Source organism: Patagioenas fasciata, chromosome 1 (assembly GCF_037038585.1).
Source record: "Patagioenas fasciata isolate bPatFas1 chromosome 1, bPatFas1.hap1, whole genome shotgun sequence".
Lineage (NCBI taxonomy): Eukaryota > Metazoa > Chordata > Aves > Columbiformes > Columbidae > Patagioenas > Patagioenas fasciata.
This window is the reverse complement of record NC_092520.1, coordinates 94,328,824-94,355,744: the sequence shown is the minus strand read 5'-3', so window position 1 is coordinate 94,355,744 and position 26,921 is coordinate 94,328,824. Positions and strand designations below refer to the sequence as shown.

The following is a 26,921-nucleotide window of genomic DNA, read 5'->3' as shown; positions in this document are numbered from 1 at the left end:
TTAAATCATAATAATAAAAGTTGTGCTGAAGAGAACAGCCCAGGAGTCTTGAAGTAGTAAGACAGATTTTATTCACTAAAGAGTTGCAGTGAGATGTTTCTCTTTTCAAATAAGGAAGTATAAGATAATTATAAAGTGCTGTGGTTAAATACTCTGTATCTATTTTCTGGAAGTGGAGTTGTGATGTGATAAACCCATTAGTTCTTGACTACTGTTAATTGTGTGTTTGGGTATGCCAAATATCGCAATAATTTCTTTCTCCTTGAATCTAGAATTCTCCTAAAATCACAAAATAAGTGATTTTGGAAATAATGTGACTTTGTGGATAAGGTCAAATAGAACCCACAAACAACAACAACACATAACCAAAGGAACCCCTTGTAAGGAGAAAACTGAAAATTATCCGAAGCTGCTAGAGGTCTCGTACCTGTCTGATAATGTGAGAAAAATTTCTTCAGAGACCTGAGTAGCAGAAAACAAAAGGTAATTGCTATCTGACACCTCTCTCTGTACACAGAGAATTGGTGGGCAGGTGTCCACGTTAGAAAAAACATTAATTAGTACTCTTGTTGGCAGGCTCAGCTGAGAAAAACATGACTAAATGAGCATGGAAACTGAAGTGCCTTCTGTGACGATAATTGCATGTACCCACATTTAATACAGTTTGGGATGTGATTTTCCATTTGGATCTGAATCACTGTAAGGGTCTAGTTGTTGTGACAACATACAGGGGTAATGACTCTATTAAAACACTCAGGGCTTAATTTCTGAAAGTATTCATCACTCACACCTTCAATGGCATCAGAAAACATTTGGTAGCTTGGAAAATTTGGACACTCATCATAATTTCAGTGCAAAAACTGCAAAGTAAGAATTATGAGAAAGCCATGAAGTAGCAATGACACAATGAAAAGCAACACCAAACTTTAAAAGAACAGATTTCAAAAAAATGAGGAAGACAGAGAAGTGGGAGAGGGAATATGTTTTGGGTTTTTTCATTTTACATGAAGAAAAAATGAAGTAGTAATAAATGTTGGTTCTGGGAATTACACACACCAGCAACAGTAGCAGAAACACAAATTTAAATAGGATAGTAAAATGGAATTACAAAGTTCCTAGTAAAGTTGAACGTAAATTGTATTTTCACAAAAATTAATTATAAGCAAGTATGAAATTATATGGAAAAGGCTGGTGTCGTTTAACCGAATCCTCAGAGGTACTGGATGAAACCTTTGACAAGATGTTGGTCCCCAAGGCTGTAACACTGAAATGCCATTATGGGCCCCAGTGTACTGTGAGTCCCTCTGCATAAAAAGACTGAGAATTGTAACCTGGGATCATGTGGGTCATTCTGGTGATGTTCCATAAACCTGATTTATCAAACCATTTGCAGAAACAATTACACACCATCTCATAAAGCCCAAAAAATGTCATTTTCCCTTCATGTAAGTGTTTGGAGTGCCTGTTTTAAATTTTCCAATTGTTATTATAATCACTATAGTAAACATCATGTTCTTTTAACTTGCTTGATATGAAACCCTTTGTAGCCATGATTCATACCAGCTTGCATCAAATTAGTAATTACATAGCAATCAATTTAGCTAAGTGAAAATAATTCTGAGCTGAGGAATTGGATCATCAAGGTTGATTTCGGAGGGTGGACAGAAAAAATAAGATATCTTGTTACTACTGTATACTCAGGAAATGAAAAGAAGAATTGATTTGTCTCTAGTAGAATGCAAACCAAGGCAGTCACTTTAATTTGAGGCTTTTCAAATACCACAGAGGAGAAGGAAGTCAGACCCTGACTCTGCACTGAGACATCTCTGTCTAGATCAAGCCTACCCGTGGTCTGACCACATCCAGCAGCGGTAGGATTGGTTAAAACAATCAACAAAGTTGAAGGAAAAGGCAGAGCTTTGTAATGTCAAAGGAGTAGAACTCCTTTGGAGCAATAGTGAGGGAAGGGTGTATGATACAGGACCTTAGAGGGCTCAAGAAAGAGCAATCATGTAGGAAAGTGAGGGGCAGCCTTCTTAGAAGCATCAAGGAGCCTAGAAGACATATCTGCGAGTGGTAATATAATTTCAGTTTTTTATCTTTGTAATGGAAAAAAATGCTCTATCCAATCCTATCCTACCTCTATTAGAGCATATATTTTTCCCTTTGGAAGCTAATAGCTATTAATATTTTATCACTGTTAACACTTAGATTAAAAGCAACAGAAATGGTTAGCTTCATTTTAGGGGTGGTTAAACTTGGAGAGAACTCCAGCTAGTATATTTTGAAACCTCTTCTTTATATGGCACTGTATATAATGTACACTGTCTATAAAGTGCAATCAGCTGTACTATCTGAAGGAATACATAGATTTGCTATGTCTGACTTGTAAATCTTTAGTCTGATTCACACAGAGTTTGTCCGGATATTCCAGTGAAAATATGTTCAAATCCCCAAGACACAATACATATGTCTACATGGCACAATACAAGACGTCTAGGTAAAAAGCTAACTCAAGCACTAGCAGCTCAGTTTTATTAGTGCAAGGTTCTTGCAGACTAATTTACTTGTTGGCAGTTATTGTTCTTTTAGAGGTTGCTTGGAGATCTCTAGGCAGCATTGCACTGTGCCAAGACAGCACTCCTTTACAGAAAAGAGCCTTTGATTTTAGTTTGAAACAATAAATGTGAATGCTATCTCTAGCCTCAGCTGACAATGAGCATGAATCTCCTAGAGCAGTCAGAACTCTTTTTCAGCTTGACCTTAGCACCAGGAAAATGGCAAGAGCAACAGTACGTTGATTTTCACTCTGTTTTGCATTTTAATTAATGAGCATTTGGCACTTCTCTGTAATTTGTGATCACGTATAATAAAATAGCATCATAGAATCATAGAATAGATTGAGTTGGAATGGAGCTTCAGAGGTCATCTAGTCCAACTCCCCTGCACTGAGCAGGGACATCTGCAACTAGATCAGGTTGCTCAGAGCCCCATCCAGCCTGGCCTGGAATGTCTCCAGGGATGGGGCATCTACCACCTCTCTAGGCAACCTGCTCCAGTGTTTCACCACACTCATTGTAAAAAATTTCTTCTTCATGTCTAGCCTGAATCTCCCCTCTTTCAGCTTAAAACCATTACCCCTTGTCCTACCACAACAGGCCCCAATAAAATTCTGTCCCCTTGTTTCTTATAAGCTCCTTTTAAGAACTGAAAGGCTGCAATAAGGTCTCCCCGGGACCTTCTCTTGTCCAGGCTGAACAACCCCAACTCTCTCAGCCTGTCCTCACAGCAGAGCTGTTCCAGTCCTCTGATCATTTTCATGGCCCTCCTCTGGACCCTCTCCAACAGGTCCATGTCTTTCCTATACTGAGAGAATATCACCACAGCATTTAAAGACTTGGAGGTGATGATATGATTGAGCTTGCGCCATTCAAGCAGTAGACAGTCTGGGCCTCAAAGATGTACAGTCTGTTTGAATAAGATAGTATGTACGGGTTTGAGGGGTAGAGAGGGAGACATGCACAGTGTGATAGCAACAGTGTGCTAGTTTCACAACCATTCTTTTTGGAAGTGTAGGAGAAAGTGGAGAGAGAAGGAGGGTTAGTTATAAAGTTAGATGGACAGAAAAGGGAAGGGAGACAGCATTTTAGGAAAGGTGATGGGCTGAATAAGACAAGAGAGAACAAAAGGAAGAAACAGTATGTGAGCATGAGGAGAATGGGAGGTGAAGGATAGGAGCAAATATTTAGCACAGCAGAAAGAAGACACTCAAAACCACAGCAATTTCATAGAGAGGTGCCCTGTCTTTAGCCATGTAGCAAATAAATACTGAGCCTGACTTAGTCATGTCAGCTGTAATTTAATGAGTTGAGCACTTCCAGCAGCAATTCATCTACTTGACGTACCTTTATTAGGACAGGCTAACTTACTTTTGGAGGTACTGGTTTCCCTCTGTCAATGCTACGAGGAGTCCAAACAACTTGTTTAGACGGTATATCCAAAATTTTAGTGGACTGAACTTAGCTGACATAAACCCCAAGCCATATGTCCGAAAGTCCCTTTTTGACTGTTTCTTCTGCAGCTCCTGTTATTACCTTCATTAGCTCTAAAAAAGCTGGCAGATCAAAGGCCAAGGCTGTGACCTTTGCGTGTTTGGGGAAAGGAGTTTCACTATAAGGTTTAAAGGTCACTAATAACAAAGTAGTCATATGAAAAGTGCTACACTCTCATTTTCTGATTTTTCTGTGTGGATGACACCAACTTGAGAGTGAAGTATCAGTTCTCAAATTCAGAAAGACTGGGTTTACCTCAGCATTTCTCCTTTTTAATGCTTTTGCAGTTCATCTGAAAAATATCTGTGTAAGCGAGCCTGAATATCAGCATAAGCCACAAAAAGGTCCATTTTTCTCAGGGAGTAGTAAATAGGCCGTATTTTCAGGTATTTTTCAGTAGGACAGGCAGGTATTTTCATTGTTAGCATTTTTGCATCATCTGACATGTTACTTGTTCTTTTTTTCAACATATCTGCTTTTGAAGATTTTTTAAAAATAGATTTAACAACAAAAGGCTGCTAAAATTGGAAACTGTGTGAGATACTTGTATTATTCAATTGGAGCCAAATCTGACACTGGAGACAGTTCTTAAGAACTTTCATTGAATGAATATGATCATAGCACAAAACAAAGAAAAATGTCAGTTTCCCTAGTCTTATATTCATCATTTAGGTCTCACAATGTACTTGAGGAAATAGGTTCAATTTGGAAATGTTTGATCTGTTCTATTCAATGATGAGTTATTTTTGCAATGCATCAAGGCAAGTAATAAACAAAACATACTTTATTAGATAATTATTCTCTTAAAAAGTTTAAACAATGGTTTCTAGATTCAGTCAGGCATGCATCTACCTATAATTTTTTGTGTGAAATCCCCAGCCTATAAACATTCTTTGAGTGATACTTATTGAAATCTGGAATTTAATGCTATATGAATACTAACAACCAGTTGAGATTTTCCCTTTGCAGGGCACAGAAGCAATGAGTTCATGAAAAACTAAATCTATGCATTATTAACAGCTGAAAAGATTGGATAAGCATTTTTAAGTCTCTTTTCTATAGTGAATCTGCACTTAAGGGTTTCTACCAACTTTTTAAAATAGGGTAGCTGCTGTTTTCTCAAGATAACTTACATTTCTTCTGTTATTATTCAGAATATATTCATGAATTTTGCCCTAAAAAAGGAAAATAGCTATTTTGTAAGAGTTTGATCCAAGGGTATTTGAATTGGTAAGAACATTTCCGCTGATTACAGAGCTTTTCACCATCCATTAACTGTACACAGCCACCTTACCTGAAGTCTGCAGATTTAGGTGCCAAAGCATCTGTAAGATTATCTACTCTTTCTTGAAGACTGTTTGCTGAGATGAATTTATGCTGGTTTGTCCAATGTAATTTTAATAGCCCTAAGTAAAAATCTTTTCAGTCTTTTTAGTATAGCATCATTACATCACTTTGTTGCCAGGATATTTTTCTCGATTTTCAGCTTGTACTTACACTTGCTTAGTTTCACAATGTAGACTAAAAATGTTATACATAAGACTTAAATACTCCATTGCAATTACCTTCGTCCATAATTTGTTAGAACACCCAAGCTGAGTTTCTCAAAAGCAGGAAGTACATGTAGTTCATTGGCTGTCAAAGTACAGAACTGGAAGCTCTCCTAGTGTTTAGTCAACCCAACTCATTGGCTTAGAAGAGATGTATTTTTACTGGGATTTAAGGGAATTACATAAATCTTCAAACATTCTGTAGGTTCTTTGTAATGGGAGATGAAAATCAAGCTAGTATACTGCATCCTCTAGAGCAAAGAAACTAAGAAAATATACCTACCTATAATCATGTAATAAGGCCACAACATTACTTAACTCCTACCTGTGGTCCTTCAGATACACAAAATATTTCTTCATTTACCTATCCCTGTTCAATGTTCCCATTAGCTCTTTAATGGCCATTTCATATTAATGCGTAAGTGACTCTTCTGCAGTTGACAGCAGAAGCAACAAGTATTTGAAAGCATAAAAATGTAAAACACAATTGTGAGTAGAATTATCTGCATCTTCTGGCACCATTACCACAACAAATTAAGGATACTTAAATGCCTGTAGTTCTGAGGTTTGCTGCCAAAGCTATGATTTTTTAATATTATTTTTAGATTCTTATTCTCTGCAATCAAAGTCAATAGTTTAAAAATATGAGGTTCTTGAGGTTATTTAAGAAAAACTGAAAACCTGAGACTTAGTACAGCTTAGATGTTACTTAAAATGCCAAAACCATAACATTGTTCACTCTCTCCTTTTTTTGCTGTTTTTGGTTTGGTTTTGGGTTTTTTTGTTTGGTGCCTTTTTTTGTTTGTTTCATAGATATCAGTATTCTCTCTCCTGCAAACTCTCAGATTAGTTTTTCTCTTCATTGTGTTCAAACTATTTTTGTATTTATTTGTGTTCTGGTAGATGTAAGTACATTAAAAAATATTCATACATACTCAACAGCAGTCAGTAACATTTATTTATGCTGCTAGAAAGATTTTCTACACTCAGAACCACAACATGCCATCACCACTGTTTAATATGTGAATATTTGTTCCTCCTAGTTACAGAATGACAATGTATTTGCAATGGATTTAATACAAAACTCTGTAGGCTTCGTATCTTGAGTCTAAGGGGAGTTGACAAGCTTTTCCAGAATTGCTGCTTGATTTTCTGCCTGGAAAAAAAACAAAGATTTGTCCATGCATTTTTCACAGACCAAGTGTGAACTATGAGTAAGTTAACTAAAAACTATGAGAAATGTAAAAACCATCTTCCAGAACCCAGAGAAATAAATTCAGTTCCTCCTGCTCTTCATGCAAATTTCCTCCACGTAAGACATCTTATATCAGAGCTACTGAGAGTGCTTTATAACTTCTGAACATATTAATGAGCCATACTCACCCCTACTGCCTGATAACTCTAGTGAACCCAGCTAAGGTACACCCTCAGTGAACTCTGTTCACACCATCTACTGAAATACTGTATTTTAAGCTCGTTCTAATGGATGCAAATGGAAATCACCTCTTCTGCCAAGCACAGGATAGTCCTGTAGAATGTATTCTTAGCCATTCAAATGTTGGGATCACTGCAAGGGAATGCAGATAACTTGCTAGTATTCTCACCTTTAAAACTGAAGATGAAGCCAATTTGCTTGAGATCACACTGTACTGGGTCTTGCACAAGCATAATCATTACAGTCAGTCCTTACCCAAGAGTTAATTCTAGAAGACAAGACGAAACAGACAGTTGGGACCAATCACCTTTCTCGGGATGGGAAAAACAGAATAATAAAAATAAACAAGATAAACACTAATTTTTAGCTTTGGGACAGGGAGGCATGAAAAGCAACTCCCATAAATCTAGGAAGGTTTTACATACAGCTTGAATTTTAGTAATAGTAAAATAATGCAATAACACAGCACATCTCATTGTTAGAGGTCCTAAAGATGAGCTCTTAAGCTATCTTTTTCCTTTGTTGGTTATGTGTCCAGACAGAAATACAAGTTCCTACAGCGTTTTTAAAAGGAAGAGTTCCAACTCCTTCCAACAATCCCTCTTCACCTAAAATAGGCTATGCTTTTGAGAGTGTATGCTATTTCAAAAACTAATAACATATAATGAGTGCTGCATTTGCCTACACACCATTGCCTAACAACCAGTATCTAATTCATTACTGTAAAGCATTTGAGGATGTCACGAGTATGAAAGACACTATATAAAATGAAATTGTATTATTCTCATTTAATAGCGTTTCAAACATAATACCATTTCCATGTAGTTTGAAAAGTAATTTAAGATACCCCAAGATAGATTACTCTAAGCTAAAATTTCCAGAAAGGTTCTCCTTTGCTTCTTGCTCATTGAATTTACATTTAGTGATTGAATAGATATTGCCTTAAAGGATCTATCAATGAAATTACTAGGGATTTGCTACTGAATTACTTTCAAAAGTAACAAAGCTCCACAAAGTGTATGTAATGGAAATAATGTATTTGACTTCTGATCCATAGCTCAGCCAGTACAGGACTGATGAAATACTATTAGAAATTTTATCCAAAGTTCTAGATTACTTGAATAGATTCCTGGCATGTTGATGTACTTGTGAACTGGCAAAAGTACAAGAGATGTTTCAGACATGCAGAAAAAAACTAAACAAAGATCATGGTCTCATCAATTTGTGCCTGGTGATGCTAACAGCTGCTGAAGAGGAAGTTATAGGATGTGCCCATGTCCTTCTATTAGAAAAACTACAAGAAAATTACAAGATTATGCACTCTCTTCCCCAAGAATTTTTCCTTACAAGACAAGTGACCTGGGCACTCCAGGTTTTGAACCCTGTCTGGAATTTTATACAATCCTCACTCTCCACTCATGCATGATACTGAAAAGGTTAAGTCTGCACTGCCTCGTTAGCACTATTGACATCATCTTGTTTGCCTTCTGAAATAACCTGTGGCAGACCATGCAGCATGGAAAGCCAGGCAAGAAGAGCTGTACATAAAGGTGCCTGATTTTCTTTGGCCACACTTTCTGTGTAACCACCTTGAGCACCACATTAAACCCATGGATGTTGCAACAACATGATAATAATTTGAGATTAAATTCAATGCAAGACAGGACACCACAGTCTTTGATATTTAGAATTGGGCAACTGTTTATTTGCTTTAAGGAAGCTTATATAAAGGAAATATCTTTAAATCTATCTGGCTCTTCAGTGAGAAAAGGCACCATGAGTTGATAATAATGTTTACATTTCACAGCAGTGTCAAATTCTTCAAAATAAACTAAGGCTAGGCACACAGCTAAAAATTATCTGATAAATAAATAAATACATAAATAAATAAAAGAAGGGAAAACAGCTCCACTACAAAAGGAGAGTTTGCAGCTTCTTTCTTACAGCCTCAGCTGAATGAAAGACCTCACCAACAGTGCAAAAAGTATGAAGAAATATTTTAAATAGGCATTTCTACTAGTTGAAGTTAACATGCTTCACATACCAGTTTACATTTCACATGTCCCTTCTTGCATCACAACAGTATCATCTGTCACTTACACTTTACGTGCATATCATTTAAAATATGAAGAGCAGGATGGTTTTTTATGCACCCAGGAAGATGGTAGCCATGTCACACAGGTATGCAAGGGTAGCACACTTCTGCACACAAGTCAGCCTCTTACAGGAACAGAAGCTGTCTCTGATGCCTCCCTGAGGTTGTGGAAGATTTGGCTTCTTGGCCCCAGAACAGGTACCCCTGCAGAAATCACTCCAAGCTGACTGACTACATAGCTACAGAGAACAAAATATATGAGAGATGTTAGGAGAGATGAAAAATAAGGCCTGCTTTTCTTGATGTGCTTTCTGAAGAGGCAATTCTTGTTTACCCAGTAATCCCAAGAGGGAATACTACCACAGTCTGCTCTTAAACAAAGTTCTGTCCTGAAAGGAAAAACTGTGTTGTTTGATTTGGGGTTTTTTTCTTTGTTGCTTTGTTTTGTTTTTTAAAAAAGACACCAAGTCTTACTCTACTGTCAAAATCACATCACCTGAAATCAGGACCAAAAGTATATTTTAATATGTTTTGGTTTTTTTTCCCCCAAGTTAATGCTAGAACTCGTTCTGTCAGAAGAATGGAATTCCTTCTTTATCTGCCATCAAAACCAAAATTTCTTAGAGGAGTTCATTTTTTTAAAAAAATATGCCATTTTGATAAAACAGAGAAGTAGATAAATTTGCTTAGAGTTTCCAAAAGAACTTCCTAGTGTGCAAATACTTGTGATCATCATAGAAAAGTAAAAATGCAAAATGTGAAAGAATAATTTCAAAAATATTCTAAACTTCAATAATAACAGTAAAAAAAAGATTAATTTTTTCAATGAAATTCATGGAAAATGGGATGTCATTTTTTAACCTATTCTATTGAGACACAACATTCACACAAGTTTACCTTCTAAAGGAAGATCAGAACTTCGGTAGTCCTGGTCATTTCTGTTAGGAAAAATGAATCAAACTCTTGCAATATTTTCAAATTCAGCAATTAATTAAATCTTGGCTGCCATTTCATGTTCTCTCTAATAGGGGAGTTCACACACGTGACAGTATCATAAACCTGAGAACCTTAGCTTTCTTCTTTAACCTGCTATACTCCAACTACTGCAGTGAAGATAAGCAGTCTCCCTGCATGTAAATGTTTCTGTGCTTACCTGTCAGTGGACTAGGCCTTTACTGGAGGAAAAAGTACATTCTGTTAGTGCTTGCCTTTACAAGTTGCTTCAAAACAAATATTTGATCATTAGCAGAACTCAGAGGCTCAAAAACTTAAAAGCTTCTCCTTATATGTTATATTTAATACTTTCGCTTTAAAAGGATATGACATTCTAGTCTCCTATGTCCTCATGATAGACCACATAATTAGTAAAAAGTATTTAATAGTATGCAAGAGTAAAGTATTAATATTTAAAATTACAGTTTGTTATTAGTCTACTAAATCCAGCCTTCCATCTTCAGGGCACAACACTGATCTTCACCAACCGTTCCTCCCTGATAAACTATAAGTCCTCTAGTGGAAGGAAGTGTTTTGAGGTCATGTTATAAAGCAGCATGGACACAAATTACTGATGATTTTCACAGTGCTGTGCTTTCCTTTGATGATTAATACCATGCAAGAAATTGCTATACAGGACCTTTTTTTTTTTTTTTCTGACAGTTTTGTGCTATTCCTTTCTTCTTTCTGTTTTTCTTTCCTAGTAATGCATGAATCTGATGCTGAATGCTATATTATCAGCATGGCTTAGGGCATTAACCTCACCACAGATTGAGGACCTAACCTTAAACCTTTCTCTTAATATGAAATGCTCTGAGGGGTATGCATACAGCTGTGAAGCATTATCTGCTTGTTTCATGCCTTGCAATGTTTCCTATTACTATGAAAGCTTTTTGTTAGCAGAATTCTAGCTTTCTGAAGTGCAAGTGGTAGCGTATTTGGTATAGAAAATACTTCTTTTAGATATTTTTGCAACAGGTAGAAGCCAGTACTGGGATAAGATGGAGATGGATAGATTTCATCACCTCTGAAGTCATGAGATAATCCTGCTCTTTTGAATAAAGCAGGAGGGGTAGCTCTTGTGACAGCCTGGCATCTCTGCAGTAGGGTCTGCTCATGTCATAGCTAAATAACATTGGAAGACTACATCTATACTGTCGAATAACACCTGTCAGGGACCATTCTCACACCATTCTCAGCCTTGTGGCTTGTCCCAGTGCTGTTTGTTGATACAGACCCAAAGAGAGATGCCTCCATGTTGAATCCTGTTCCCAGCCGTTACAGCAGCTACTTCAGGCCACCTTGCCCAGAAATCCACACCTTGTCCCACAGCTGAGACAGAGGGTGGGGGGGAATCTCTTTGGGGGTGCTAAACATTTAAATTATATTTTGGAGGCAATTCTCTCCACTGCTGAGATTTTTGGGGAAAAAATGCTGCTTCAATCAAGATCTAGCATCTGCGCACCCGTGGCCCACAAGACTCTCTCTCATGGCCTCAACAGAGGTGGAGGCAGGTTCCCACACCCTTCATTAATAAGTGTTCACACCCAGCCCTTTTCCCTTTGACTTTTCCAACTGAATTTGCCAGCTGTGGTTAAAATTAGTGAACATCCAGGCTGTTTGCATTTTGAAGACAGCTGCAGGGTAAGGGACAGGTAACCACTAGCTCTGCTTACCCACAGGGCTGGGACTCAATCTCCGAAGATGCTTGTATAGTCTCAGGGATCATTAAGGGTGAGAGCAGTCCCACCACATCTTCTCAAAACTAGCTAATTAGAGTTTAAAGGGCTTTGAAGGGCTGAATGTTTAAATTCACCCCAAACTCTGGCTCTGAAATCAGGAGATTAGTCCCAGCCTCCATTGCTTTGGCTGAGATGTACTTAAGGGGCATTGGTCCCCGCTAAGAGGAGTTCCATCAAATCCAGGGGCTCTTGAGTGACCAAACATTCTGGCAAAACAGGCTTTGTTACAACAACTACAACAAGTTTCTGCAACAGGAAAACATAATGAGATTTTTAAAATGATACCAAAACAACTGACAAAGAAAAGCAGGTTTGATTTGGAGTCCCTTGTGTACCAAAGAAATAAATGAAGCAGTACTTCAGTCAGTTTGTTTCGGTGTCAGACCCACTACAATACTACTCACTCCAGCTTCCATCTGAAATTTATTTATTCCTTAATAAGTGTTTTCTTTCCTTCAGTACTTTTGTTTTGTGAGATGGTTATTTTCGTATCTTTTGTCAGGATGCCCAACACACTTGTAAGTTTTAATGCCGAGCACAAAACAGAGGACGATGTCATCCTCCATTATCACTTTGATTGAATCACTTCAATTACTCCAAATAGATGCACATACATACACAGAGAGAAATTAATACAAGTTTCACACTTCATAGTTGACACAATCCAGAGACTACAAGAGAAAATCTCTGAGGTGCAAGCTATTTGAGTAAAGTTAAATCCCTAAATACAATACCCCTGAGACCCCAGATGAAGCCAGGTCAATGGAGGAGTTTGCTTTAGTCGATGAGGACTGAGTTAGGGAGCAATTAAATAGTCTGGACATCCATAAATCCATGGGTCCAGATGGGATGCATCCGCGGGTGCTGAAGGAGCTGGCTGAAGTCATTGCTAGACCGCTCTCCATCATTTTTGCCAAGTCTTGGGAAGCGGGAGAGGTGCCCGAGGATTGGAGGAAAGCAAATGTCACTCCAGTCTTCAAAAAGGGCAAGAAGGAGGACCTGGGTAATTATAGACCGGTCAGCCTCACCTCTGTCCCTGGGAAAGTAATGGAACAGCTTATCCTTGGTGTCATCTCAAGGCATATCAGGGATAAGAGGGTCATTAGGGGCAGTCACACGGCTTTACCAAGGGTAAATCATGCTTGACCAACCTCATAGCCTTTTATGAGAACGTAACAAGGTGGATGGATGGTGGCAGAGCGGTGGATGTGGTCTACCTTGACTTCAGTAAAGCCTTTGATGCAGTCTCTCACAGCATCCTCATAGCTAAATTGAGGAGGTGTGATCTAGACAATAGAGTAGTGAGGTGGGTTGCAAACTGACTTAAAGAGAGAAGCCAGAGAGTGGTGGTCAATGATGCGGAGTCTAGTTGGAGGCCAGTATCTAGTGAAGTGCCTCAGGGGTCAGTACTGGGGCCAATATTATTCAATATATTCATTAACGATTTGGATGAGGGAATTGAGTGTACTGTCAGCAAGTTTCCTGATGACACTAAGCCGGGAGGAGTAGCTGACACACCAGAAGGCTGTGCTGCCATCCAGTGGGACCTGGACAGGCTGGAGAGTTGAGCAGGGCATAACCTGATGAAATTTAACAAGGGAAAGTGTAGAGCCCTGCATCTGGGCAGGAACAACCCCAGGTTCCAGTATAGGTTGGGAAATTACATATTAGAGGGCGGTGTAGGGGAAAGGGACCTGGGGGTCCTGGTGGACAACAGGATGACCATGAGCCAGCTCTGTGCCCTTGTGGCCAAGAAGGCCAATGGCATCCTCGGGTGTATTACAAGGGAGATGGTCAGTAGATTGAGAGAGGTCCTCCTTCCCCTCTACTCCACCTTGATGAGACCCCATCTGGACTATTGTGTCCAGTTCTGGGCCCCTCAGTTCAAGAAGGACAGGGAACTGCTGGAGAGGGTCCAGCGTAGGGCAACAAAGATGATTAAGGGAGTGGAGCACCTCCCTTATGAAGAAAGGCTGAGGGAGCTGGGTCTCTTTAGTTTGGAGAAGAGGAGACTGAGGGGTGACCTTATTAATGTTTATAAATATATAAAGGGTGAGTGCCATGAGGATGGAGCCAGGCTCTTCTCAGTGGCAAACAATGATAGGACAAGGAGTAATGGGATCAAGCTGGAACACAAGAGGTTCCACTTAAATTTGAGAAAAAACTTCTTCTCAGTGAGGGTGACAGAGCACTGGAACAGGCTACCCAGGGAGGTTGTGGAGTCTCCTTCCCTGGAGACATTCAAAGCCCACCTGGACACATTCCTGTGCGACCTCACCTAGGCGTTCCTGCTCCAGCAGGGGGATTGGACTAGATGATCTTTTGAGGTCCCTTCCAATCCCAAACATACTGTGATACTGTGATTAATGTCCTTCCATCACATTGCCACTTGCACTCAAGTATATTTATATTTATATATATATTATATACATGTATGTTTGTTTTTTATTTTGTCTGTTCCCCCAGGAGAAGCCCAAAAGAGAAACAGAGATGGCCAAATTGACAGAGTCAATGAGTGAGTACAAATAGGAAGTTCAAACACTTTATTTTTCCATCTGTTCCTCTGTCTTACATAATACCACAAAACCAAAAAATAGTGCTTGCATGCAGGGATCTCATTTAGCCCTGTATTCACTTCTAACTTTATCATAAATCATCCCACCCCTTAAAAAAAAAAAAAAAGAATCCACAAAACAAGGACTGCTATCATCTTCATGCTCTGTTTAAATCACTTTTAAATCACTTGTTTTAGACCTTTGGACATAAATCTAGCAAAGCAGGTACTATGTATTTGACTTCATGAGCCTGAGTTTTATTTAAATAGAACATAACTACTTGTGTATTTTAATTTACTTGATACAAGTTAGTGCATACATTCATTTACAAGCTTATGAATGGTCACACTAAATACAGTGTAATTATTCAGGATTGTTACCTGTGCTAGATTCATCCAAGAGGAATTATGCCCAGAGATATATGTGGAAAGATTTCCATTGATTTCGCTGGTTTCTAAGAAGTGTTGTCTTAAATATGTAACAAACAAGAGAGAGTCTGTACTTCTGCCATAATATGGGTTCTAGATAATGGCCTATAAACACTGGTAGCTGAGAGACTCGACTGTATAATCTATTTCTTAACAAAATTTTGAGACAATTTAGGACAAAATCCTGGCAAACCATTGTCTCTTTCCCAAAACTTATTTAGCTCCACAGCCTATGCAAACTTAAATAAATTGACTTGAAAAGAGAGAAATCTTTTACACTGCTTGACCAGAGACTATAGAAAGACAGAAACACAGACATGCATAAGACTCTTTTACGTTAGAGAAGTTCTTTCCAATTAATTTTTTCTGTTTGTGTACAGAATGACTGTTCCTAAGGCAGCATTTTTCTGCCTTTTTGCTCTCCCAGTTCAGTTCACTTCCTTTTGAAATTGTTCTTTGTATCTCCTTACATATGCCATTGCAGAGCAGAGTCGCCTCTATTAGCTATGAAAAGTTATTCCAGTATCAGAAACAACCTATCCCACAAAAAGGTGCAGCAGACCTGCGAGATGCAATAGAGGCAGCAGAACATCCATGTAGTGTCGTGAAGTTTTGTGTGCAGATACTGGACACAAAAGTCAACCTCGGAGCTCCTCTCCCCGTGGGGAGAGCAATACTATCAGTAAGAGACTACAGGCAATGGCGTAAGATACATGGCAACCTACTGAAAGGTAGTTAAACTCTCATTAAAGCACTTGATGCAGTTCTTGCCATAGAGATGTGTGTTGTTATCTGAGTGTTGTTCTATCCTTTTTTTCTTCCCCCCACTGTCTGCAATTCATACGATCTGGCAAAATTCAGGTTTCTAAGGAAGATTCATAGATGAGATTTTCACTTTTTTGAGCTAAAAGCAGGATCCACATTCCTATACTTTCTGCTGTATTCGTAAGTAGAAATAAACATTTCTCCATGGTGCAGCAAAGCCTATGTGGTTAACAGTGGAAAGATCAACACTGGAGTTTAGCAAGGACCAAAAGGACAATGATACTAGAATCTAGAGAAACTCTCCGCCATAATAAGTGGTAATTTTGTTCCATTAATGTCTGTAGATGTACAATGTCACTCTTTGAAACATCCTGCAATCCCATCACTTCATTGACATTACTAGATGCTGGATAGCTGTATACTTCTGTCTTGATGAATGGGTGGAAGACAGATGGATATGATGGAAGAACCTGCTATTAAAGGTGGTAGCAGATAAATAGGATCTGCCCAAAGTGTGAGGTAGTTGGTGAGCTTTGCACAACATTTCTGTAACAATGTGAAGGAATCTCACCAAAAGGTGTTAGGGGAAGGGAAGCAGACTTTCTGAATGGTCTGAAGAATCGGAGGAGCAGTCTCTGTAAAACTTTATAACTGATCAGGAACATGAGTTCAGAAATACACTGTGCAATTCCTTTGAGATTTGTGTTTGTCTTCTGAATTACTTTTATTTGGCTTCTTTAAGACAGCTGCTTTGTATGAGGATTTGTTCATACTTCATGCAAGCCTTTTATGAAATTTTCAGATGATTTAATGACATTTTTATATAGTTTTAATAAATCATAAACTGTGTTGCAAGCTGGAAAGAAAAGTTTTAGTTAATGTACCACAGTGCTCATTTTAAAGCTATTGCAGATTAAAAGGAGGAAATGGAATGGGGAAGCAACAAGCTGGCATAGGGTGAACCTCTGGTTTGCACTGCAGGGCCTTTTTCTTGGAACTAAGGAAATAAAGAAAGGCCTTTGAGGCCTTAAAGGATTTCAAAGGCCTGAAGAAATAGCTGGATTGTGGTATCAATAAAACAAAGTTATTTGTCTTTCAGTTTCACCCAAGAGCTGTACTTCTTGTCTCTCCTCTGCTCATATCTTTTCACAGTTCCAGAAAAATTAAATCTTCCCTCCACTGCTTTATCTTTTTCTCTCTATTGAAGTGCTCTGATGAAGTTACCAAGCAGTGTTCTCTGCCTCTTTTTCTCTATAAAGATTCTCTGAATGTTTCTGCAGTAAGAAAATCCCTATACCTGAGATTCACGTCACAGTGCATGCTAAGAAGAATACTGAGAGATGCAGTAGTTGTTCCAAGTCTGTTATCTTTGCCAGCAGGGATAGCAGTCTGTAATTTTGTCACATTTTGTGCTTCCATTCTCAGGGGATGTCACATTGTAGGGAACATTAGTAAGGAACAAAATGTTTTAATACTTTCTGTCCTATTTCCATAGGACATTTATGATGATGGAAAGATATGAGGTACCATGACAGAGCCCTGTACTTGTGTGTGTTGAGAGAACAGTCTGCCTTGAAAGTTAAAAAAAAAAAAAGGTGTGTGTGGGGAATCATTTTAATACAGCAGTTAAAGTGCAAACCTGTAAGAAATATTGCGCTAAATTTTTTTGGATAGTCCCTTAGAGCTGATACAGAAGCAGAAATGCATACCGAATAAGACCACTCTTTGCCCCAAGTTGTTATTTTACAACACTTGCACAGTTACTAGAAAGCCACCATAATTACATTGAGCCCCAGGGAGCTGTCCAAGAATTCCTTTATAATGCCTTAAAATCCATATGCATTTTGAAATTTCTTTATAGCCTGAGTTGGACAATTTACCTCATATAATCTCAGAATACTTAAAAGCTGAGCATGTAAATGAAACCGGTAACCAAATTATTTTCTTCATGGTTTTTGTTTTCTTCTGTCCCTGTTGTTATCATGCTTCCCATGCACCAGTGGTCATTTTTAACCAGAATGACGCCATCATCTTGCCTGCGAATAGCTAAAGCACAGCAAGAAATATAGGAGAGCAAATATTAAGCAGTACAGAAAGGTACCAGATGTTCAGCCTGATGTATTTGGGCAATATGAAAGAATAGGTATTCAGAGAAATATCTTGTACAGATCTACCCAGTCCTCAGGAGTGATCACTGTTTTGAATACTTGGAGGAATGAGAATTATTAGAAAGCATTTAGTGAGTAGCCAAATATTGTGATGCCTTGATAGTACCTTAGAAAATTCATTTTAAGGTCCAGTGTTATGATACTGAAAGGAATTTCCTCTCTAGTTCCATCAGTTTCTCCCCTGCTATCCAGCTAGTCAGGGTGTGCAACTTGTTCCTGAGTTGCCCTGGGTCAAAACAAGCTGTCTATATCACAACCCGTAATTGGTATCTGTGGGATGTCTACCTTATGTCAGGGGCTAGCTGGTTGCTTCTTTTGCAACATGATGTTGCACAGACTTGGATAACACCTGCAAAACTCTCCTCAGGGTCCTGATATTTCTAAAAGCCCTGCCAGAGTTGTGCTTATTGCTGAAGACCAAGCGAGAATGTGAGTGTGTCCCTTTTCTTCCATCCAGACTGAGGTCTCCAGGTCACGGGTGTACAGACAAGTTTGTAAAAAATCTTCTCCCTATGATAATGAGGAAGTCCAAGGTCTCAGGTCCAAATTATGCAGAAGCATGGATCTCATGTGCCACATGACGGCTTCAGCATAATCAATGTGTGACATGAGCAGTGAGAACTTGCTACAGGCTAGAATCAAAAAGGGCATTGCTGGCTGCCTTAAAGCATTTAGACAGAAAATGACATCCAATTAAGATGTTCTCCAGCAGCAGGGGCACATCAGTAAACAGTCATGTTTGTGCTGCTACCAGGTTAAGCCACGATACACCTGTGTGAGGAGAGCCAGAGGCAGAAGAGTTGGTTTAAAATAAGGATATTTCTTCCATTATTACAAGAATGTGTACTCCAAACGTCTGTAAATTTACTTCCAAAGACAGTGAAATAATGAATACTGAGACCTTAGATGACTTCAGATAAAACAATCTGAATTATGGATGCCATGAATTTTACTCAGGGGGTGTTAAACAAAGAAAAAAAAAAAAATTAAAAAAGCTAACCTGAAAGAATTTCAGGAGCAGAGAAACCCTAGGAGAGATCTGTTTTGTGAGGAAGTGCTTTTCCCAAAAGCTTTCTTTTTCTTGTTTCTAATGTCTGAATCTGAAGTGTCCCTATTGCTCTCTCCTATTGCTCTCTTATACTTGTAGAGAGGGTTTATAAGGAGGAAAATATCTCTTCTCTTAAAGTCACAGCATTTTAAGTTTTATATGTGCCAGGATTTATATGTTCTGGATTTTTTTGAGCAGTTCTAATTATTTTTAATTATTGTTTTATGGTATGTTAGAAAAACATATGGTGCATTACAGTAAATACATATCCAAAATTCTCTGCCTTGCTCTAGGATATTGTGACCTTTCTACTTCAACTTTTTTTTCCCAGTACTACACCTTTAAACTTTGTATTTTGTTCAGAAAGCTAAGCTTTTTACAATCACATCACAAGTTGGTGATGCATGCATAAATGCTGTCCTCTGTGAACACACCACCAGTTATGCATATATAGAATAAGAACTTTGAAGAACCTATCCTAAAGCTTGAGTTTGCACCTCATCAGTCTAGGGTACTGATTCTTCAGTCTCAGAAAGCATTCCTAAGTACAAAGATCCAGTTTAACATTTTCCACCGATATCAAGTACAACCAAATTCTTTAGAAATAGCAGATTCTTACAACACAAAATTCAAGTGCAAAAACTCCAAAGCATTCAGAAAACTAATTTAAGAGAGACATTTGCCCATGTTTGAGGAAGTTAGAATCATTTATTTTCAAGATATCCAGTTATCCTTTGATGGTTAGCCTCTTCATGAGGGTGTGCCAGAGTAGAATAAGAAGGTCGTTTTTCCCATGATATGTATTTTCATCACCTCTTAGTTTTCAGTAAGAAAGGAGTTCTGTTGTGATAGGTATTTCTGGAGTAGTAGTGTTGTAGAAAATACTAAGCCATAGAGAGAAATGTTTCATCAAGTGGAATAACTAATTACTGTTCATTTGATATTGTATATATAGGTCGATAACATTAATTTCCAAATTAACTTCTTAAATATTTTGTAAAATTTAAATTATAAGTAACCAGAATGTGTACGACTTTATCATTTTTATAAATATTGTTGTTGTTATTTCAGAAGAAATTAGGTGATGCATATAACAAAAAGAATAGAAAAAACAATGTTATTGTCATTAAATGAAAATACAGTCTATTCTCCATTTTAATAGTCAGGTTTTGAGAGGAGAATGAAATTTTAAAACAGGACTTCATTATGCAAGTAAGCAAGAAATCCTATTGTTTCTGCGAAACACTATCAGGGGCTTAGAAGAACCGTGAACTTGTGTATGCAATAAGAAACAAAAGAAACTTGTCTTAACCAGGAAGCTTGACAGTATTTCCAGTCCTCAGAACACAAAAATGTGAAGAATATTTGGTTTGTGTTCTCTGAGCTTTTAAGGGTCTTGTCTTTAACTACTCTCTGCAAGTGTGAGGAACAGAAATGTTTTTTTCTCAAATGAAAACCAAGACTCTCACATAGTCATATGATTCTAGAAGTTTAGATTTTTCAAAAACATATTACATTTTGATAGCACTGTTAATATTACTTTGCTAAGCTAAAATCTGTGTGAAAATTAAACTGAAAATATTGGGGATGGGATAAACAAGAGCTGAATTATGAGTGAAGTAAAAATTTCTGGTTTTCTAGATAGGAACAGTCATTACATATAGGTTACATTGTAGTGCTTTGTATTGAAACACAGCATTTGCTGCTACTTCCACCTTAAAAGACTTTATTCTATTGGGATTGTCATTTTCCATGGTAATATGTGTTTCAATACTTCACTTACTTTTATTAGCTCAGAATCACCACCAACAAAGGCTACGGTCAGTCTGACACTATTTAAGAATTCCCATTGCCTATTGTCCATGACACAGCAAAGCTGAGTTTTTCAGTCACATGTTTTCCAGAGCAAGCCCCATCTACGCTAAACCTAAGTGGTCTAAACACAAAGCTATCTGATAAAACCCCTTGACAGCTTCCCACAGCACTGCTTTCTACAGAACCCCATCCATAGCCATGTTACAATAACATCTTCTGATCAGCAGCAGGGCAAACTTGTGAACCTTTATGAGATCTGGTATGAGATACACTTAGGTATAAGATGGTCTTTAGAAAGGAAATACATGCTCAGTGTTTCTGTGCATGACCAGAATTAGTTTAAACATGTGCAGAAATTTAATATTGAAAGCAGAAGTCTCTTCAGATTTTAAGTACCAGTTTTTAAGGGCCTTGGTATGGGGCTGAGTTGCCAAAAATGTCAGTTAGGTGGCTAAAGCCTTTTTTGAGATAGCTTTTTCTCATCATATCTTGAATAGTATGGGTATGTTCACATCTGGGCCAGCTGCATGCTTAACTGTCTATTTCCAGCTATTTAGGGCTTGGATTCACACTTTCAATACTCTTCTGATGCAGAGCTTTTTCTATATTTATTTAACATGCACTTAAATCTTCCAAAGGTGCTAACCAACAATGGACTTCAGTTGGAGAAGTGAGCAGTGTGCAGTGCTGAAAGAAAAGCCCATACCATAGACATAAAGGGCAGAAAGTTCATATTTACTCCAGATAAAGAAGTAATTAAAAATGTCTAGTCAATTGTCTTCACAGAGAGCAGATGAGTTGAATTAAATGGAGAAAAACAGGATCAATGTTTCTGAAAGCTATAGAAAACTGTTTGAGCTCGATCAGGCTTATTGAGCTATCAAGCAGATAAGAAACTGTAATGGATTTTAGTTGTAGCACATAGCATACTGGTCAACAGCTAAGGGAAAAACAATATAGGGAAAAAAAAGGTATCTGAGATGTACAAGAACAGCTGTTAGACAGGTAGTACCATAAATATGTTGGATTTTGAAACCCTTATTCTTTGAAAATGAGTTGCAAAGGTGTCCAGACTCCATGAATGGAAGATATCATGAAACATGGTAGGATAAAATATTTGATGCGAAAAACAAATACACCACTTCATTGGAAAAAGGTTCTAGTTGCATTCTTCAATTTAAATAATGATAGAAAGGTCTGACTATGGTATTTTTGATAGATGTCTTCTAAAAGCCTAATAATCAGGTATTAAATTAACCCCTAAAGCTGGACTATATTCTCCCTGTATTTTTCACCTGCCTCCATTGCTCTTCAAACATTTGACAGGGGATAACAGGGACCATATTATCCATATTACAGGCAAAATAATGCCTACAAGTCAAACTCTCTTGTGCACAGAATACATGAATTCAAAGTGTATTATTTCTGAACCACTGTCTGTACTCGTAGCTCAGGCTCTTCTAACTATATTTACCACTTTTCCTTTTACCATAAAGTATCTTGAACTACATGGAGGAGAGAACCAAAAAGACTCCAGTGAGAGTCATTGCCAACAGTAAGAGAGCTGTTAAAATATAAACCAACAAGAAGGAAGAGACCTGTAAGTTCTGTTCTCCTTTGAGTCAGTGCAGTCCTTTTTCCAGATGCAAGGATAGTGAAGACTGCGCAATGAGGCTGTTCTGCACCCCATCGGTCTATCCCAGACTCCAGCATTGACCTCTTTGCTGTCTCAGTCCAAGCACGTTGCACAGTCCTATCTCTCTGCAGGAAAGGGAGGACACAATTGTGTGCACCTGCCAATCCTCACCATTAGCATTGTGCACTGCATGGGATTCTGCCATATAACTAGAGATTGCTGTTGTTTCTAGTATCATCCCTCCTGTAAATAATTCCACTGTCTTCCCTCTTCAAATATTTGCCAGCTTGCAGAACCCCTCTATAATCACTTCACAATTGAACTGCAGGGTTAGATTTTGTAGTTCACTTCAACATCCAAGCCCTCCAGTCCTGGTTGCTCTTTGCTGAACTTCCTCCAGTTTCTCGTCACCATACTTCATAAGTGCATTTCTTAATCCACACACCTATAAGCAAAATAGTGGACAGACATCAGAAAGCCTAAATGCCAACACATCTGAGGAAATGCTTTCCATAGAGCATGCAACCTATGAAACACTTTATGACAAAGAACTACAGAGTAAAGAGTTTTTAAAAATCCTGGTAGAGATTGGCTGGTGGGCTACAAACATGCAGCTTAGCAACTCGACAATGAGTTAGAGGGAGATAATCCACTAGGAGGAAGGTTAGAAGGAAGTGATCCTGATCCACTAACCAATAAAGACTAGGCAAAAAGTTCTTCTGTGGATGACTTGAAAAATTGGTTTCTATCTCCCTCTTCATCACCTATTAACACCATCTGTTACCATCACCACCACCAGCCTCACATTAGGAGTATCACTTAGCAGTTGTAAGATAACTTTACCTGTATTCCTACAGTTTTAAGGCCAGAGACCCTTTTAATGCAGTGTCAGTATGGAGCCACCTGAGCAATCATAAGAACTCTAAGCATGGCTACAAAACTGTTCCAGTTTAGTCACAAGACATTAGAGATCCTGTCAAATTCCCAAAGGCAAAGTAGCAGCTTACAAAGAGACAGAAAACCCATAACACTTCTGAAGCTGAGAAGAGTCACTGGCCACTGTTACAAGGGCTCTCCCTGAGCCCTGTCCATTGCCATCTGCGTTCTCTCTCACCCAGCTAGTGTGAAGACTGAGAGTGGTGTGGCTAAAGAGACTGGAGACAAAACCCAGAATGTATTTGACTTGTATAAACACATACTTTCTGCCTCATCTCCATCAAGTCAGTAGAACTTTAGTGGTATGTAAGTGATTAGGTTCAGTTGTTTTGTCTAAGAGGTCAGATGTGATGGTTCTGTTTGACTCCAAATCTGTATCTGTATGGCTTCATGCAGCTCACACTTTCTGCATGGAACAATATCAGGCTCAGTTCTCCTACAACTGGTTGTGATGACTGATACAGAGATGATTATGCTTCCAAATCATGACACTTCAAATTACCATTTTCGTTCATTCACAAGAACTAAATTCACAGAATGATTGTCATCATCTGACATATTTATCATTGTCAAGCTGAGCCTGCTATCTCTACATCGCAGGTTTCCTCTGTTGCTCCTGGGAGCTTACACAATGGAGTCATATCACATGTTGCGAAGTGCTTGCTAACCTAGCTGCAAATCAAAAGGACAACAAATAGCATGATTACTTGTCCTTAAAAGTGGCACATTTTTGTTGAGCTAAGAAAACCTATACTTTCACTTGACAGGTTTGGGAGGCAGTTTAAGTATCTATTCTGCTCTGTTTTCTAGTATTGTATGAATTGTTATTTTAATGATAGGCAGTGAATAACTTCCCCTGAAACCTACAGAAACATAGGATGATGTATTGGCACATATTTTTCTAGCTTTTTTTTTTTTTAATAAGGCAGAGAAGAACTATCTACAGACCTCCTGCTAAGTCAGTTTGTTTCCTACGGCATATTGCTCTTGCATGTGGTTGAGTGTCTTTTTGGTGATAACATTATTATTTAGGGGAGTATTACTATTTAAGGCGCAAGTAACTCATGCTGTTGTACTAATTTGTGGGTGAATGCTGCATATTTTTAGTATCCATTCAATCATATGTGCTAGGCTGCAGTGTTTAAAAATGAATTCATGAAAAGCATGATACAAAACCCATTAAAGTTAACAGAAAAACCTCCTACTGTTCTTCTGCCTCTCTAGTTTTATAAGGTGCCCATGCTGTTAACATGAAAAGGAAGGAGACTCATGAACTCATTTAAATTATTTATTTATGTTAGTAACTTTAAATTAGTCGATCCTTGCATTAAAGTATGACCACACTGACTGCTAGTCAGGTAGAACAGTACACAAAATGGAAAGACTGCCAATACCAAGGTCTTAAATATCATTGTGTTGCCATGTCTTGAGCATTTGATAGGGTTTTAAAACCTGATGTTGTCTTGATTCATTCTGTGCCCCTACTACAAGAGATTCTGTTCTGTTGACTGACATTAACAGAACTCTCAAAGGCTTCTGGAAAAAAAAAAATATGCTTTGCAGATGTAAGGGTAAGGGCAACATTTAAAATTATAATATTTTAAAGCAGATCAAAATGGTCTAATTTTACAGTAAATTCCTTAAAATCAATACAGTTTACCCTTTCTTCTCTTTTGGCATATATCTGAAACAAGCACGAAGAAACCTGTTGGCAAAGAGGTGGACTGGTAGCAAAGCTTGAGTCAGGCTGTTGGCACAACTCTGTTGCTTGCTGTTCAGAAACATCTGTAGAGCTTTGTGTAAATGCCTGTGAAGAACATCCAGGTGTCCACAACTGGGAGTCCCTCCCTTGTAGGTGCAGAGCCATGAGGAGAAGGAGGCAGTGGTCTCTGTGGCCTCTTTCACAGCTGGAAGGGATAAATCCAAATGGTAAACCTCCTGGCCCTGAGGAGCCTGATTTGAAGCCCTGGAGAACATTGTTGGTGGGAGGGATTAACTGTGGGATTTAGGCTTCGTTCTGTGGAATGGATTTAATGAGAGTTGGTGCGCCAAACCATTTACATGTGGGCTATTTCCACTATATGTCAGCTCCATCCCCAAATACCCCAGAGTTTAGGAGAAGACAGTTGATTCCCTCTGCCTCACTAGGAAAGTCCAGTTGTCCAGGAACCATTTAACTCTTGCACGCTTCTATTTTGGACCCCAGCTGTAATCAAACCCTTCTCTTCTCCCTCCCTCTCACCTCCACTTCCAAATCCTTGACAAAAGATCTTGCAGATCTTCATTTTCCCACTCAACAGCAGAAAGCCTGAAAATGTTTCTTAAATGCTGTTGGAATTGGTCAGTGGATTCAAATTTTTTTAAGTTGTCACACTGAATGTGCAACAAACAGACTCCATAATTGTGTATGTCTTAGAAAACAAGCGTAAAAATCCAAGGCCTACCGTTAAACTTGATAAAAGCCTTTCCAGTAATCCTTGCAAGTGGTGTTGTTTTCAATGCAGTTATCCTTTTTCCATGGCATTATACAGACAGTTGTAGCAAAAGAATTTAATAGTTCAAGAAAAAGAGGAGGCAAAAAAACAACCAAATTATACAAAATTTATAATGTACAAAGAAAACTGTGAGAGACTGTGCTGAGACTGTATATTTTTAACTTGAGCAGTGCTGTTAGGTGGTGGGTCTTAATTTTAAGAAACTTTTTTTGAACTTCCCTTGGAACAGAAGACAGGTATAACGCCATTGCAAAACCATTTAATTTAAAAAAAAAAAAAAAAACAACAAGAAGAAAATACACTGACATTGAGAAGGGGGCTGGGGAAGTCTCGTCTTTATCAAGAGATTGTAATTTCAAATTAAGTCTGCATTGTGTGTTACTATAGAAACTCCCATTTTGTAGCATGTTTGTGGAGAAAAAGTCAAAAGTTGCATTTTAATGAAGGCAGATCACACATTGGCTTCCTCAGTAAAACAAAATAAAATATAAGTTTCTATCAGAAATTGAATAATTACCCAAAATAAGATGAGCTAATTAAGGTCATGGGGAAGGGGTATTAAATCCTGAAGTGACAATATGTCATGTTCATTTTTCAACACTAGTCCCCGCCTTACAGATTATATATTAGATACTGCAGGAGTCTGGTGGATTGAGAGGCTTGTTGCCATGGCAATATTTGCTGCTTTGCTGGTATTCCCTACAGAAAGTAAAGGATTTTTTTTTTCTACTCAGTTAGACGAATTGGCTATATATAGTAAGAGATGTTGGAGAACTGAAACAGCAGAATCTGTTGGGAGGAGGCTGGGAGAAGGACTGACATTTATAAGTCTTAAGGAATCACCATAGACCATGTATTGGTGAGGAGTGAGGGGCAGCTGAAAGAGGGAAGGAGAGAAATGGAGAAGGATGGACAGAAGGAAGGAAGGAAGGAAGGAAGGAAGGAAGGAAGGAAGGAAGGAAGGAAGGAAGGAAGGATGCTTCTATCATACATTTCTAGTATATCTTCATTTTAGGGGCAGGGAGGCTAGCAAAATAGAACAGGTAGTGTTGCCAAAGAAGAAAGGTACAGCTGCTGTTGATTTACTATGCTTGAGGTGGTTTATAGCTTCAGGGAGAGCTAAGAGGTAAAAACTTATGAAATGAAAGATTAAAAAATCAACAATGGAATTGCTTACCAATGAAATTGTCAGTGTAAATCACAATTCG

The 26,921-nt window shown here is 38.3% G+C and overlaps 1 protein-coding gene across 2 annotated transcripts in view; it reads left to right on the top strand.

Annotated features, from left to right (window-relative positions):
- The window catches only part of KCNJ6 (potassium inwardly rectifying channel subfamily J member 6), a 162,416-nt gene that overhangs the window by 34,141 nt on the left and 101,354 nt on the right, over positions 1-26,921 (top strand). The window contains exon 2 of one of the 2 annotated variants that reach the window (XM_065862058.2): positions 14,334-14,382. The exons of the other annotated variant lie outside the window; for it this stretch is intronic. Coding sequence (XP_065718130.1) covers positions 14,358-14,382 — 25 coding nt within the window. The 5' untranslated portion in view covers positions 14,334-14,357. The remainder of the gene's footprint in view (positions 1-14,333; positions 14,383-26,921) is intronic. 2 annotated transcript variants of the gene reach the window in all.